The sequence below is a fragment of the Lynx canadensis genome, chromosome B2 (genome assembly GCF_007474595.2).
Source record: "Lynx canadensis isolate LIC74 chromosome B2, mLynCan4.pri.v2, whole genome shotgun sequence".
NCBI lineage: Eukaryota > Metazoa > Chordata > Mammalia > Carnivora > Felidae > Lynx > Lynx canadensis.
In genome coordinates this window covers 39,852,828-39,869,662 of record NC_044307.1, presented here as the reverse complement: position 1 = coordinate 39,869,662, position 16,835 = coordinate 39,852,828, and the positions used below count along the sequence as shown (strand labels likewise).

At 45.3% G+C, this 16,835-nt stretch overlaps 1 protein-coding gene across 4 annotated transcripts in view; it reads left to right on the top strand.

Moving 5' to 3' along the window:
• The first annotated feature begins 1,287 nt into the window (after positions 1-1,287).
• Positions 1,288-16,835, top strand: part of LOC115513920 (trem-like transcript 2 protein) — a 45,828-nt gene continuing 30,280 nt past the window's right edge. For 3 of the 4 annotated variants that reach the window (XM_030315464.1, XM_030315462.1, XM_030315461.1), the window contains exons 1-3: positions 1,288-1,396; positions 4,653-5,006; positions 6,375-6,585. In XM_030315464.1, the coding sequence (XP_030171324.1) occupies positions 1,348-1,396; positions 4,653-5,006; positions 6,375-6,585 (614 nt within the window). In that variant the 5' untranslated portion in view covers positions 1,288-1,347. Of the gene's footprint in view, positions 1,397-4,652; positions 5,007-6,374; positions 6,586-10,767; positions 11,140-16,835 lie in introns of those variants that run through there. The other variant, XM_030315466.1, reaches the window with a different exon arrangement.

Sequence of the window (16,835 nt, the reverse complement as noted above, 5' to 3'; positions counted from 1 at the left end):
CTTCATGAATTTTTTCCTTGCCTTTGTTGGACTTTCAATCTCCAATTCCAGATTTCTTTTCAGATCTAGCAAGTGTTTTATTTTAATTGAGGTATCATTGACATATAACATTATATTAGTTTCAAGCATACAATATAATAATTCAATATTTGTATTATTGCAAAATGATCAGCATGGTAAGTCTAGTTAACATATGTCACCATACACAGTTACAGAATCTTTTGTGTGTGATGAGAATTTTCAGATCTCTTTTCTTAGCAACTTCTGAATATGCAATATGGCATTCTTGAGTGTAGTTGCTATACTGTGCTGAAAGTATTTATATACATCCTCATTTATGACTCACTGTTCCATATTATAATTCAGGAGCATCTCTTATTTGTAGACAATTTATTGGATTTCTAGGACTCTCCCTGTAACGTATTTCTGAGCTCTTCAAAATGTCTATGTTCATTTCACATTTGGGTATATTTCTGAAGTGACTCTTTTCTGTTATTGATTGGATTTTCCACAACATGAAATTTGCCTTTTATTGTTTCTAGTATGACAACTGTTGAATTTTTCCTTCTTCCATCACTGTCCTGTCCTATATCCTGTTTCCGTTAAAAAAAAAAAAAAAAAAAAAAAAAAACAACTAAGTCTATTCTTGTTTAATAGCGGCCATGTCCTCTCCAATCATTTCTGGGGTTTCCTACACTTACATGAGCTCCAAGGCCACGTCTGTGACAGGGGGCTGAGGGCAAGTGCAGGGTGTGGGACAACCAGGAGGAGAGGGGGTGAGCCTCCAGTCAGAAAAAGCCAAGGGAATCGGGGGAGGGGTGAGTAAGGACAGGATGTAGAAAAACATGTGCATTAGGTACAGTATTGGGCACTTTTCATAGGGACCCCATTTCATCCTCATAATAGCCCTAAAAGTGAGGCATTATTATCCCAAACCCATCCCTCCATGTACGTGGTGCACTTATCTACATTGAACTGGATGGGATGGAGACCCGGCCTCGAGAGAGCAAGGTGGCCCTCTAGTTCCCTGATAATAGTGACACCTTACTTTTGCTTACATCAAGTATTATTCTCACTAAAATTTTGTAAGATTGGCTGAAAAGGCAATTGTCAATATCCCCTGAGAACAGGAAGCTGGGATTCAGAGAAGCCTGAGACTTGAGCCCTGTCTCTGGATTCCTGTGTTGTCCTTGACGTTTGGAACCAAGGCAACCAGTGACGGAAACAGAGCATCAACCTCAGTACCTCCCAGTAATGGCTTCATATCCTGTTGTGCAACTTTCTGGAGCCTCTAGGTCAGAATGTCCCAGGCACCACCGTGGCTGTTGGGGTTGGTACACATGAAGGATGAAGAAGGCTGGGCTCTGGGGGCTGCTGTGGATGGTCTTCATCTCAGGTAAGGTGAAGAACCCGGTAAGGCTTCTGCCCAGAACCTTGGGGATCCCACCACAGAAAAAGCTTCCCTTTTCTTTGGAAGCTCCAGGGGAAGTGGCCACCCAGGATAGAGTCAACCGGTAGACATGCCAGACTGGGTTTCTCTGCCCAAACTTAACAGAATCGGGAGAATATAGAGGGCCTGAGAACAGAAATAAAAGGGGTGAATTAGGGAAATGGACTATCTGTGTGTTTTGATGTTGTCAGAGATATGCAAAACCCTGGATGGGAAAATGATAGAGCAAGCCTAAATTTGACATGATCCGAAATAATGTTTGAGTTTGAAGCTTTTGTTTTTTATAGTCCCTCATGATGCTTTTGATGTTGACCATCTATTTTTTTTAAGTTTTATTTATTTTGAAAGAGAGAGAGAGAGAGAGACCATGAGCAGGGGAGGGGCAGAGACAGAGGGAGAGAGAGAGTCCCAAGCAGGCTCTGCACTGGCAGAGCTCATGGGGCTCAAGCCCATGAATCGTGAGATCATGACCCAAACTGAAACCAAGAGTCGGTCGCTTAACTGACTGAGCCACCCAGACGCCCCTGATGTTGACCATCTATTAACCCTAAAAGACATAATTAATTAAACAAATATTTCCCAGGGCCCACCTATGGGCTGGGAAATCTGCTATTGCTGAGGCATAGCAGAACAGAAGTGAAGAGAACGGGCCTGGTGCCCATTTTCATGGGAGCTGTAACCACAGGTGGCTGCTGTCTACTGGTGTTGGAGGGTATTGTTGCCATAGCTTGGTGGGTTTGCCCCATTACCACACCCTCACTTCTCTTGTGGTACAGCTCATGCTTTCACTAAAGATGAAAGCATTTGGGGCTTTAGTTGCCCTCCACCCCAATCCTTATGAATAAATTGGGATAAAACCAGAGAGAGGGAAAATGTCAACAGCAAGGAAAAGAAGGCTTTGCCTTGGAAAGATTATAAGGAAAGGGTGTTTTTCAGGAACCAACTACTTTGAGCAAGATCACAGACACTCACCATGCAGAGCCTGCACACACACGGCATGCTGCATCTGCTTGGAGCTGGGGTGATAACCTAGATGGGCAGACAAGAGCTTGGTTCTCATTCCCTTGTGTCATATTCATGTTTCTCCAAAGGAGAACTGGGAGGAGATGGAGGGTTGACGCTTGTGTATTTGTGTGGGAGAAAACCAGCCCTGTATATGTCATTGTGTCCTATGGGGGTGGGTTGGGGGTAACCTAAAAACTCCATCTAGCTCCAATATTGCTAGGTACCTATTCAGGCGTTGGATGAGACTGCTCTCCTCCAAACCAGACAGCTCCCTTGGCCAACCTAGCTCCGAGGTTTGGACCTAAGTCTAGGGTCAGACTATTCAGGCTTGAATCCTGACTCTACCACTTTCTACTGTGGAACTTTGGGTGAATCACTTAATAACCTCTGGGTTATGAAATCACCTTTCTGTGCCTCAATTTTCTTATCTATGAAATAGGAATAATGACAGGTATCAACCTTATCCGTTTTGAAGCTTCAGTGATGAAGCCAGGGAGATGAAACAAGATAGTACTTTTAAACACTTAGCAATAAAAGGTATTTGTTCTTTGTTATTTGTTCTTTGTTATTAACATCAGGTATTCCTTTCTCACAGTGGTATACATGGTGCACACATAGCACTCCAGCACTGATTCCTTACTGTCTCCTCTCACAAAGGACAGGCAAATTTGTGCATAATCTCAGACTCCTGTAACTCCCACTCTCTTCGTCTGTTTGAGCTACTCTAACAAAATACCACAGACTGGGTGGCTTATAAGCAACAGGTACTTATTTCTCACAGTCTGAAGGCTGGAAGTTCAAGATCATGCTGCCTGTCTGGTTGGGTTTTGGTGACGGCCTTCTTCCGGGTGGTAGACTTTGGACTTCTCACTATGTCCTCACAGGGTGGAGGGGACGAGGGAGCTCTCTGGAGCCTCTTTGATAAGGGCACTAATCCTGTTCATGGCATTAATCATGACCTAATCATCTCCTAACACCGTCACCTTGGGGGCTTGGATTTCAACCTATGAATTTGGGGAGGTGGGGGACACACACATTCAGAGCATAGCATCCACCTTGTCCAGGCAGTTGGCAAATAATTTATCTATAACCTCTTACATTAATGTTACAGAGGGTGGACAGAGGAGGTGTGTATCTTCCTCAGAGCTCAGCACAGTGCCTGGCACACAGCAGGCTCTCAGCCACGCATTGATGAGTGAGTTAACCAGCCCCCTTGCCTGTCTCTTGGAGGGACATTTCTGACCAGAGTTCATGGGACTTTCCAGGGAGCTTGCTTTTGAGGTTTCCTTAGGAACTGCAGTCTGGTCCCAGAAGAATTGGCCTGGTTTCATTTTCAAAATCCCCAGGAGTCTCTGAGTTGAGTCTTCTTAAGGTAAGGCGGAGGGCCCGCTGGAACTCTTGGCCCACGCTGGGATGAACATACAGGTGGGCTGTGATGATAGCCCAGGCGCTCCATCAAAGGGGCAGCTGTTGGCATTTTTCAATGGGCATTCTCAGAGCTATTGCCTGAGGATTTGAGTGTGTGTGCATGCGGTAGTATTAATAAAAGCAGTAGTAGTTGTAGGTAGTGGTAGCCTGACCCACAGCGTGACCCAACATTACTGTCCAGCCCATTACTTGGTGTTCTAAAGAAGAAAGGAACCCAGGCTTGAGTGGATAAACCGTAGACCCCCAGTAAAGTTACAGAACCCTGTTGTGTCCAGCCAAAAACATAGATCTGGATCTTCCTATTTCCACTCAACTTGGCCCTCCTGTTGGCAAAGCTTCCTTAGACCAGACCAGAATTGATCTCTGTCCCCTACTTAGATGCAGTTCCCCTAGCTGTTTGGAGGAATCACTCTCGGCTAGTATCATGCCTTCACGTCCACTCATCACCTTGTATGTCCTTCTCTATGATCTTCCCTTCTGTCATACCCCTGTCGTGCATGGTCTCGGCACATGTCTCATGTTCCGTCTCCAATCAGGCATTTTTTTCCTCTCAAAACCAATCATTTATGAAAGTTTGCACAACACCATGCAGTCTAGCTCTTGGAGTAAAAGAAAAATTACTCACAGTAAAAAGATCTGGAGTCTAATGTGGCTCGCAGGGAAGGTTGCATGTTCTCTGTAGGCCTTGAGGATCTTATCTGAAAAATGAGTAGTTGAACCCGAAAAAGAGGATTCCTCACAGGGTCTAACTCTGCTTCCCTGCTTACAGAACTCCAAGCTGAAAATGAATCAAAAGAAGAAAAATTTATAAAAGAGGGGGAGACCCTGAATGTAAATTGTCCCTTCTCCACCGAGAAGTACTCCTACAGCCAGAAAGCTTGGCAGAAGCTGATAGATGGAAGGAAGCCTGTGACGCTGGCCTTAACAACGAGTACTTCAGGCAATCCTAGTCAAGTCCGGGAGGGCAGGTACTTCCTAGAAGACATCCCCAGTGAGGCCATCCTGCACGTCCAAATGACCAATCTTCAAGTGGAGGATTCAGGATTGTATCGGTGTGTGATCTACTACTTTTCCAAAGAGCCGGATGTCCTGTCCCCCCTTTTCCACGTGGTGGTGATCAAGGGTAAGTGACCTGGAGGGGGGTAAGAGGATGGGGAAAGCCAGGGCAGATGGGGGTATGGGTGGTCGTGGTAGCACCAACAGGGGCGTGGCTTAGGATTTCTAGCATCTTGGCTTCTCCCAGAAGTTCCTTGTCTCTCATCTGAGGTCTCTGAAAGGCATTTGGTCCAATAGTAAGAAGGGCCTTCTATGTATGAGATTCCTCTTGGGGTAGCAGAGCTTAATTTGGGGTGCTATTGTAGGAAGTGGGGTACAGTGAAAGATGAGTGGTAGACTTGGATAACTTAGTCTCATTCCGTAGGTCCCCACGTGGAAGTCATTTCTTTGGAAAGCCTCTGTGATCTGCTATTTCCTTCCCAAGGGTGCATCTGATGGCCTTCCTGTGTGCTTCCAAAGCAGTGCTTCTCAAACTTTACTGTGTGCACAAACCACCTGGGGATCTTATTTCAAAAGAGCAGTCTCTGACACCATAGGTCTAGGGCAGGACCTAGATTGAGCATTTCTGATCTGCTCACTGGTGATGCTGCCACTAAGGCTGGCCTATGGCTCCCATTTTGGGTAGCAAAGCTCCAGAGCTCACCTTGGGTCCCCTCTCATAGGTGATGCGGTCTCACTGGATAGTAGTGGCCAGTTTACTTATCTGCCTCCCATGCTCATCTCTGAGCACCCTGAGAAAATGGCCTGTGCCTTTCTCAGCTCTGTATCCCTAGCAACTAATGTAGCGTCTGGCACACAGTAGGGCCTCGGTAGATGTTAACTGGAGAAATTAAGGAAGGAGAGGAAAGGGAGGAAGGTTCTAGTTCCTAACACCTGGGGAATCCTAAGCCTAAGGAATGCAAAGTTCATATGCAATCTATTAATAAAAGATAATTTGAAAAGCAATACGCTACAGGTTCTGGTGATTGCAAGGCAGAGAATGGTATAAGGTCAAGTAATTGGGGAATTATTCTTGAAGAAGGTGGAGGCAGATGGACTGGTGAAGGCAGGCAAGTGCAATTGCAACGACAGGAGTAGCTTGACAGTTCCCTTCGTTCCCTCTCTCTCCCTCCATACCCTCCTCCCTCCCTCCTCTCCTCTCCCTCTTTCTATTTTTCTCTTTCTTCCTTCCTTCTTTCCTTTTTCCTGTCTCTGACCCACGCTGACCTCACACTAATTCTTTAATCTTAGCAAAAGCAAAACTTGCTTCATGAATGGCCATGTTCATTTCCCTCCTCAGTTTCATTTACCCTGCCATCTCTCCCTCCTTCCTTACGTCCTTCCTTCCTTCCTCCCATCCTTCCTTCGTTCCTTCTTTCCTTCCTTCCACCCACCCACTTCCTGACAATTCATTCATCAATTTATCCATCTGTTTATCCAATGTGCTTTCTTGCAGATCCTTTAAACACCACTGCCTCGGATGAGAATCATACCCGGAAACTGCAGATTTCCACCTTTCCTCCTACCACCACCAGACCCCAGGGCACACTCGTTGACAGACCCAGGACTGTGACCAAACTCCCGCCCAAATCAACTGCTGACCTCTCCTCTCCTGGCTTTGGAGTCAACATCACAAATGTGACAGATGTCACCAGCTATGTTTTCAGGTCTCTGGGCCCCTGGTTTGATTCCGAGTCCATGTGCTTGAGAAGATGTGGAGAGTGATGGATGGGGGACAGGGGAGGGCAGGCACAGACCTGAGTCCCCTAAGTCTGGTGAAACTTCCTCGGGGAGGAAGCAAGTGGTGCTAGAGTGGGCAGGAGGCTGTTGGAGCGGCTGCCACTCTCCCCAGTTCACCTGTTTCCTTGCACACTAGAGGAGTAAGAAGAGGAAAAGGGTATCTTTGCTCAATTCCCATGGGTCTCAGCCAACTCCATGGGCCTAATGGTGTAGTGGAGAAAGCACTCAGAGCGAGGGCCCCTGGATTCCAGTGCCAGCCAGATTGATTGGCTGTGTGACTTTGGGTGAGTCACAAACCCTCTCTGGCTTGTTTCCTTGTCTAATCAGAAGTAGGGAGGCTAGAAAATGTGGAGCTGGAAGCCAGAACCTAGCCCAACTGCTCTCAGTGGCTGCTGTGTGTTAGGATTACCTGGAGTGTTTACTTTTGTTTTGATTTGTGTTTAATACCGATGCATGTGCCCTCCTGTAGGCCAATAGATCAGTATTTCTGGAGATGGGGCTGGTCTCAGTATTTTTATGAGAACTTCAGGAGATTTCTTAATATGCAGGCAAAGCTAAGAACCATTAGCTTTGTATGCATGCCCCTCTTTACAGTTCATTATTCAATGTAGATTTATCTTTGAATGTGTTTATCATTAAGTATTGAATTAACAGAGAAATATTCCCGCTGATCTAACACGTCCTAACTCCACATTCTCTTTCTAGTCTCTCTTCATGTTCATACATATTTAACATGGCAGTAATTCTAATTACAAACTTGCCATTATTTTTCCATGCTAAAACTGTTCTTTGATGTTGCTAGACTTTGTGATTGTCATCTCAACAAATGCATCTTTTTCTATCAGTGGAAAAGCCAGAGCTTATGTCTTCACTTGTCTGTCTATAGACACTGAGATTGTTTTTATTTTTTTTAACATTTATTTATTTATTTATTTATTTTTGAGAGATAGAAAGAGACAGAGCGTGAGCGAGGGAGGAGCAGAGAGGGAGAGAGACACAGAATCTGAAGCAGGCTCCAGGCTCTGAGCTGTCAGCACAGAACCAGGCGTGGGACTTGAACTCACAAACTGCGAGATCATGACCTGAGCTGAAGTCGCATGCTCAACCGACTAAACCACCCAGGCACCCCATCTTTTTTTTTTTTAATGTTTATTTTTAAGAGAGAGAGACACAGTGTGAACAGGTGAGGGGCAGAGAGAAAGAGACAGAGACAGAGTCCGAAGCAGGCTCCAGGCTCTGAGCTGTCAGCACAGAGCCCAACGCGAGGCTCAAACTCACAGACTGTGAGATCATGACCTGAGCCAAAGCCAGACGCTTAACCGACTGAGCCACCCAGGTACCTCATCATTTTTGATAGTATTGATAACTCTGAGATGAACATTTTTGCAGACATCCTTTTTCTTCTTTTAAATGATTTATTCAAAAGAAATTCCCTTCAGAGAATGTGAACGTTTATATCACTCTGTATCCATATTGCCAAATGGTCCTCCAAAGATTGGAAGCACTTTGTGTTGCGATCCACACTGTATAAGTGAAGCAGTTATCACTGTGGGGATCCTTTGCCTATAAGGATTTAGTATGTGGAAAATATGCCTGCTAAATCGGATGTGAACTGACACCTGCTTTCAGCTCTCTCCTACCATGCACGAGGAGCTCCAGGAGGGTACAGGCACTGCCTTCCTCCCCACACCCCTAATGGTTGTTTTGCTGGTACCAGCCTAAGTGCTTGGTACACAGTAGGTGCTTATTAAACCTTTGGGGACTAAATACACGATCTAGTGAGAATGAATATTTTTCTTTTCTTTTCTTTTTAAGTTTATTTATTTTTGAGAGAGAGAGACAGAGAGAGAAAGCACTAGCAGGGGCAGGGTAGAGAGAGAGGGAGAAAGAGAATCCCAAGCAGGCTCCATGCTGTCAGCACAGAGCCCGCTGAGGGGCTGGAACTCACAAACCTTGAGATCGTGACCTGAGCCCAGATCAAGAGTTGGATGCTTGACTGAGCCACCCAACAGTTTTCTTTTTAAATTAGTTTGATTTTCCAGCATGGAAATTGAGAGTGCATACTTTTTGCCCACTTTGTTACCAGAAGCTGCGTCTCTTCTATTAACTTTCTTAACTAATGTGAACCATTCTATCAGTCAGAATCCAGCCAGGGAAGCAGGAGCCCTTGAACTGTTTGAAAGAAGAGATGATTTAGTACAGGAGGCTGTTTGCCCAGGTGATGGGAGAAGTGAGCTTCCAATCTGGGGCCGGATGGGGGAGCATCTCAGGGGAAGACACTGTCCCCCTGCCTTAGGGTGCGTTCCCCAGAAGCAGACAAAGAGAAAGGTCTTGTACAAATATAGGAAGCACAAAAAAGGCAAAAAGAAGGAAGCCTAGCAAGGGTGTCATTACCACGCCCTGTCCCACAGTGGGGAACTCTGGGACTCAGTCCCGCACGGGGTTTCTGGTGGAACCCATGGGCCTTGCGTACATCAGGGGCTGCGGGAGCTGAAGTATTTATACTCCTGAATTCCCAGTCTTCCCTCAGGCACGGCCCAGGGGCACACGAATTCCCAGGCACTGGGGTGGGGACAGTGGTCGGGCAGTCTGTGTGCAGCCTCAGAAAGGGGTGCGGTGGGCGCTGGCCTTCAAGAGTGGATGCCCTCCAGGCGCTCCGGGCATGAGAGTGTGATAGGGCTAGGAGGGTAGAGGAGACTTGAACACCCAGTTAGCCCAGCTGAGCAGCGGGCTGCATCCCACCAAGGAGGGCGCTATTGTAACCGCCAGCCACAGAGCCCCAGAGGAGCCACCAGGGACTGAACCTGACCATCCGCTGGGAGGTGTAGCTCCAGGTGAAGGAGGAAGGCTCCCAGTCCCCTGGCAGCGTAAAGGGGCCTCTGCCTCTTTCCACGGCCATTCTCTCATTTCTCCCTTTGCCAGCGAGTTCGCGCATTCGATTTTAAGTTTTGCGTGGGCAGATGTGTTGATGTTTAAACGATTGCTTTGTTTTATTCCTTGATGTGCTCAATGCTATTTCCTCGATGCTTTTTTTTCCCCATTTTATTTAAATCTTTAGTCCCTCTTGCGGGGGTGGGGGAGGGATGTATTTTGCTGTATGTTATAAATTGTATAAAAGATGACTTTTTCTTCATATTGCGATCCAGATGTCCCAAGATTAGTTCCTAAACAATCCTTGACTTCCTCCTGGGCTGCTAATTTCCTTAGATGTTAAATTTGTTCGTCACATTAGGTCCACAGCTGGGCTTCTGTTTGTTTCACTGCCGCCTACTTCTTTTGACCCTGTGCGTTATCATGCAGATTAGCTGTGCTGTAATCCGTTTCCATATCACTGTCTGTCTAGACAGGTCAAGTTTCCTCACTCATGGGCATCTCCTTCTTATGGTATCCACTAATGCTTTTCCAGGACTTTTATTTATGTATTTATTTTAATGTTTATTTTTATTTTTTGAGAGAGAGAGAGAGCAAGCGCGAGTGGGAGAGGGGCAGAGAGAGAGAGACAGAGAGGGAGACACAGGATTCGAATCAGGCTCCAGGCTCTGAGATGTCAGCACAGAGCCTGATGCGGGGCTCGAACTCACAAACCATGAGATCATGACCTGAGCTGAAGTCGCTTAATAGACTGAGGCACTCAGGCGCCCCTCCCAGGCCTTTTAGAATCATTATGCTAAAATCTGTAAAAAATCATGGTGGGATTTTGGTGAGGACTGGCTTCTGTTTACAGATGGGGAAACAGAGGCCAGAGCAGTGAGGCCCTCCAAGGAACTAGGCTCTGCTGCTGAGACTAGAAACCAGGTTTCCTTTCTGGAACTTGGCTCTCTGGTGCATCTCAGTGAGGAAGAGGAGCCCAAGCTGGCAGCCCTCCCCTCCCCTCCCCCCATCCCACCCCAAGCCTCTTCTGCACGTGGGCCTATGCTCTTTACTAGATATATTTTTAGTCAGCAGTTTTAGGCAATGGGACACACTAAAGGCACAGGGCTGGTCAGTATGGGGACAGGTGCTGGGAGGACCTAAGCAGCTAAGAGAAGGGGCGTGAAGGACTTTTGTAAACACTCAAGTGTGAGGCGTGCATCAGTGGTAGCAGCTTCATTGTCTCTTCTTTCCCCCAGGGTCTCTGTGACCAGCATCATCATTATCGTGTTGTGTGGAGTTCTGAGCAAGAGCCTGGTCTTCACGGTCCTGTTGGCTGTGACACAGAGGTCATTTGGACCCTAGGGCTGCGAACCCATGAGAGTAACCTCTGACCTCAATTTTGCCTGAGGAAGGGTGTGAGGAGGAAGGGAAGGAGGGACAGTGACAGGAGTTGAATCTGTGACACAGGTTTTCTCTAAGGCTCAGGTCCCACCTTCCCAGCTCGGTTAATTCACTAATAACCTTGGGTGTGTGAGTTCGTCTCCTCAGAAGAGAAGATTCGATTGCAAACATGCCCATTCTACCAGCGGCTCCAGATTTGCCTTAAATAAAGACAGAGTCCAATGCTCTTCAGTGTCGCTGTCTTGTGGGGGTTGTGCGGTGTATACAGAGGGCACTGCTGCTAATTCTGCCCTTGTTCTTGCCCTGGGCCATAACATTTAGGCCTGACCTGGAAGGAGCTCCCACTACAGAAGCATCGTGTTCTTCCTGCCCCTGGGCCTTCCTCTCCTCTAGAATCAGGTGCATGAATTTCTCTTTTCATCTGTGGCCCTTTCCCATACTTCCAGAGAGGGGGGTTGAAAACCATGGAATGAGGAGAAGACAAGACACCATGGTAAGAATTCCTTATTTGGGATAGAGAAACCAAGTCAACCAAAAGGTTGTATCCTGGGAAGGTATGGGATGAGATAAGATCCAAAGCATAGGACTTATAGAGAATCTCATTTGTCGATTGGGTGCATTGTCAGGGGAACATTTGATCTCTGGATCCTTAGAACATACCCATGAAGGCCAAAACGTAGGTGAGTAGAAACATACCTCAACGTAATAAGGCCTTACATAAACACCCCAGAGCTAACAATATACTCAACGGGGGAAAACTGAGAGCTTTCTCCTTAAGGTCAGGAACAAGAGAAGGATGTCTACTCTCACTGTTTTTATTTGACATAGTACTGGAAGTCCTAGCCATCAGACAACAAAAAGAAATAAAAGGAATCCAAGATGGTAAGAAAGAAGTAAAACTTTCACTATATGTAGATGACGTGATACGCTCTATAAAAAGACCCTAAAGAGTCCAACAACAAAAAACTGTTAGAACTGATAAATGAATCTAGTAAGGTCCCAGGATACAAAATCAATGCACAGAAATCCATTGTCTTCCTATACACTAATAATGAAGCAGTAGAAGGAGAAATTAAGAAAATAATCCCGTTTACAATTGCACAAAAATAATGATACCTAGGAATAAATGTAACCAGGGGTGAAAAACCTATACTCTAAAAACTATAAAACATTGATGAAAGAATTTGAAGATGGCATAAAGAAATGGAAAGATATTCCATACTTGTGGTTTGGGAGAACAAATATTGTTAAAGTGTCCATATTACTCAAAGCAAGCTACAGATTTAATGTAACCCCTATCTAAATACCAACAGCCTTTTTCATAGAACTAGAACAAACAATCCTAAAATTTGTACAGAGACACAAAAGACCCTGAACAGCCAAAGCAATCTTGAAAAAACAAAACAAAACAAAACTGGACACATCACAATTCCTGACTTCTATATTACAAAGCTGTAGTAATCAAAACAGTATGGTACTGGCACAAAAGTAGATACATAGGTCAATGGAACAAAATAGAAAGCCCAGAAATAAACCCATAATTATATGGTAAATTAATCTTTGACAAGATTATGCAAGAGGCAAGTGGCAAGAATATGCAATGGGAAAAAGACAGTCTCTTCGACAAATGGTACTGGGAAAACTGGACAGCTCCATGCAAAAGAATGAAACTGGACCACTCTCTTATACCATACACAAAAATAAATTCAAAATTGATTAAAGACATAAATGTGAGACCTGAAACCATAAAAACCCTAGAAGAAAACACGGGCAATAATTTCTCTGACATCAGCTGAGGGAGGGGAAATAAAAGCAAAAAATAAACTATTGAGACTATATCACAATAAAAAGCTTCTTCACAACAAAGGAAACAACCAACAAAACTAAAAGGCCATCTACTGAATGTCATTATTTGCAAATGACATATCTGATAAAAGGTTAGTATCCAAAATATACAAAGAACTTACATGACTCAACACCAAAAAACCCATAAATAATCCAGTGAAAAAATGGGCAGGGGTGCCTGGGTGGCTCAGTTGGTTAAGCGTCTGACTTTGGCTCAGGTCATGATCTCACAGTTCATGGTTTCAAGACCCGCGTCGGGCTCTGTGCTGATAGCTCAGAGCCTGGAGCCTGGTTTGGATTCTGTGTTTCCCTCTCTCTCTTTCTGTCCTTCCCCTGCTCACTCTCTGTCTCTCAAAAATAGATAAAAACATTAAAAATTTAAGAAAAAAAAACGGGCAGAAGATGCGAACAAACATTTCTCCAAAGAAGACATACAGATGGTCAACAGACACATGAAAAGATTCTCAACATCACTCATCATCAGGGAAATGCAAATCAAAACCAGAATGAGATATTACCTCACACCTGTCAGAATGGCTAAAATCAACAACACAAGAAACAACAGGTGTTGGTGAGGACGAGAAAAAAGGGGGACTCTCTTGCACTGTCAGTGGGAATGCAAACTGGTGCAGCCACTGTGGAAAACAATATGGAGGTTCCTCAAAAAATTAAAAATAGAATTACCCTATGATCCAGGAATCACACTATTAGATATTTGTTCAAAGAATACAGAACACTAATTTGAATGGATACATGCACCCCTAAGTTCATTGCAGCATTATTTACAATAGCTAATCTATGGAAGCAGCCCAAGTGTCCATCCATAGATGAATGGATAAAGAAGATGTGGTGTAGATACACAATAGATATTACTCAGCCATAAAAAAGAATGAAATCTTGCCATTTGCATCAACAAGGATGGACCTAGAGAGTATAATGCTAAGCGAAATAAGCCAGTCAGAGAATTCAAATACCATATGATTTCACTCATATGTGGAGTTTAAGAAACAAATGAGCCAAAAAAAAAAGAAAAGAAAGAAAGAAAGAAAAGAAAAAAAAAAGAGAAAAAGAAAAAGAGAGCGCCAAACCAAGGAATAGACTCTTAACTATAGAGACCAAACTGATGGTTACCAGAAGGGAGGTGGGTGAGGGGATGGAGGAAATAGGTGATGGGGATTAAGAGTCCACTTATCTTGATGAACACTGAGTAATGTATGGAACTGTTGAATCATTATACACCTGGAACTAATATAACACTGTATGTTATCTACATTGGAATTAAAATAGAATAAGCTAAGATAAAATAAAATAAAATCTTAAGTGAAAAAAATAGAAGTATGTGACTAGAATGAGGCCACATGAGCAGTAAGTCACTACTTACTAGCAAGAACAAAGGCTAGAGTTCCTTTGCTGAAGACCAAGGGCCTGGAAGCCATAAAGAATGGTCCATGGTGGAATTCTGCCTATGTCTAAATGCCTCTTGTTCTTGTGTCACACGAGGGGCAGGGATGGTGGCCCACAAATAGGCCCCTCTCCCTTTCAGAACAGAAGAAGTAGAAAATCAGAAAATACTGATTTAAATCTGTTAGAGTTTGCAAGACATGGCTGGGCCTGAACATCTATTTCATGGGTGAGCATGGGAGCTACAGGGGAGTTATAGAGCAGACAGAGGAGGAAGGCAGAGTGAGAATAAAAGTGCACACAGGGACAGACTGCAGAAGTCTACCTGGGGAAACCAAGAGGCAACGGACTGCAGAGGCCACAGTTAAGGTCATAGCATGAGACAGTCAAAGGGTTGGATCACCGATTAGAATTCTGCACCCAATTCCAATGTGTGTGTGTGAATGTTCCGGGAGGGGGTGGTTTCCCCACATCAACAGGCAATTCTGGGACACCAGCTGGGTGTCCTGAAATTCAACTCAATTCTGATACTATCGACCCAGAGATAGCATCAGATTCCACAGATTGAGGGCTCAGTCCCACAAGACTCTCCCTCCCCATCTTTAGATGCCATTGACAAGCGCGGGCTATCACTTGTGCTTCTGATCTACCTGCTCTGGGAGGTTCCAGTGATCCCCTCCTTGGATTCCATCTATTTGTTAGAGCAACTCACAGAACTGAGAAACATTTTACCTACTAGATTACTGGTGTTTTATAAAAGACTATTAAAGGGTATGAATCAACAGCCAGAAAAATAAATAAGGCAAGGTCCTGAACAAAGGGGTTTCTGTCCCCATGGAATTTGGAGCCCAGCACAGTGGCACATGGAAACATTCTGGTTTCCCAGCCTGGAAGCACTCCAAACCCCCTCCTTTTTTTTTTTTTTTTTTCATGGAGGCTCCATTACACAGGAATGATTGATGAACTCATTGGTCATTTGTGGCTGATTCAAGCCCTTCTGCCTTCCCCAGAAATCAGGGGGTGGAACTGAAAGTTTCAACCCTTGTCACAAGGTTAGTTCCCCAGGAAACAGCCCCATTCCTTCCAGGATTTCCAAAAGTCACCACATTGACAAACTCAGAGGTAGCAGCAAGGGGCTTGTTACGAACAACAGGACATCCATGACACCTTTATGGCTCTGAAGTGTTTCCAGGAAGTGAGGACAAGAGACCAAATATGACAAAAGATGCTCCCACTGCTCTAATGGCTCATGAAATTTCAAGGACTTTGGGAGCTATGATCCAGACGATGTGGATGAAGTCCAAATATATATGAGAAATATATTTCGATTATCTGAATGACCAAACACGTATTTCTTATAATTCACAATGTCACACAATCTAGTGATGTTGCCATTGGTGCCCCTGCCCTTGCACTCTTGAAGTCACCCCGTCTTTGGCACCATGTTTTTCCTGGACCCTCAGTGCTTAAACTTCTTCTGTGACAGCCATCTCCAACTGGCTCTGCATCTTGTATCACACCTTCAGGATCCAGAATCCTGGACAGGATATTGCGTCTGGCCAAACTCAGGTCAAGTCACATGCGTGGCACATAGATGTTGGGGAGAGGGGCAGGAGAAATCTCTGCCTCCACCCTCAATAGTAGAGGAAGTAGATCTCTGTGCTCTAGTGAGAATTGTGCACTGAAGCATGTCCCCCAGGTGGAGAAGGTATTGGGTGCTGGAGAACCAAAAGATGACAAATATCTGATTTGTCGTGGTTACTGCTAGCACTGTCATGTTTGCGGGCTTCATGCCTCTGCCTGGGCTGGGAGCTTAGGGATGCGCACAACTTGCACACAGGACGGGTACCTGACGAACGCCTCAGAGCCCATCTGACCTCAAACGGAGCTTTTGCAGGCATTGTCTATTTGGAACACTTGCCTCAGAAATCCTTGGGCTGCTAGTTAAAATGCAGATTCCAGAGCTTTCCCAGACCGAGCAAATTGGAATCTCTGGGGGTTGGTGCTCAGGCATGTGTATGTTTGCCAGCCTCCTGAGTGATTTAGCCACGTGCCCATACTTGAGAACCGTGGTGTGGAGTAAGATTAAAGAAGGCAGATCATCAGAAAGGTTTGAGCTCTGTCTTGGAGGACAAGCCAAATTTGGATGCATGCTGTCATTCCAGACAGGGGGGACTGGTAGGGAGGTGCAGGAGGTAGTGGTCAGTGGCCAGGGATGGAATGTCCTGGCGACCTGAGGAAGTGAGTGGAATGGAGGGGTGGGTCCAGACTTGGCATGGTGGAGAACAGGGAGCTATTGAGTGTTGACTAATGGGCAGTGACGTAATAGCAGCAGGAAGGAAGATGTCACAAGGGCAGTGTTTGCTCTTTTCTCTTCTTCTGCATTTTCCCGAGCTGCTCTCTCTTCACACTTCCCTTCTCACCTGCAAAGTAATAGTCAAGCCTCTCCGGGAACATGGAAGACATCCCTGAGGGGCAACATCCTCCAACAATGGGAAGAGCCCTGGGACAGCCAGTACCCAGTGGATCCTGGGATAGGATGGAGGGGACAGGGCTCTGGGGTGGCCATGGCTACTGCTGCTGCTGCTGCTCTGAGCCTCGGGTAAGGAGATGCAGGGGGAGGGATGGAGACGGCCAAAGGGGTACTGCTAAGAGGGGTTTCTCTCACTTCTTTAGG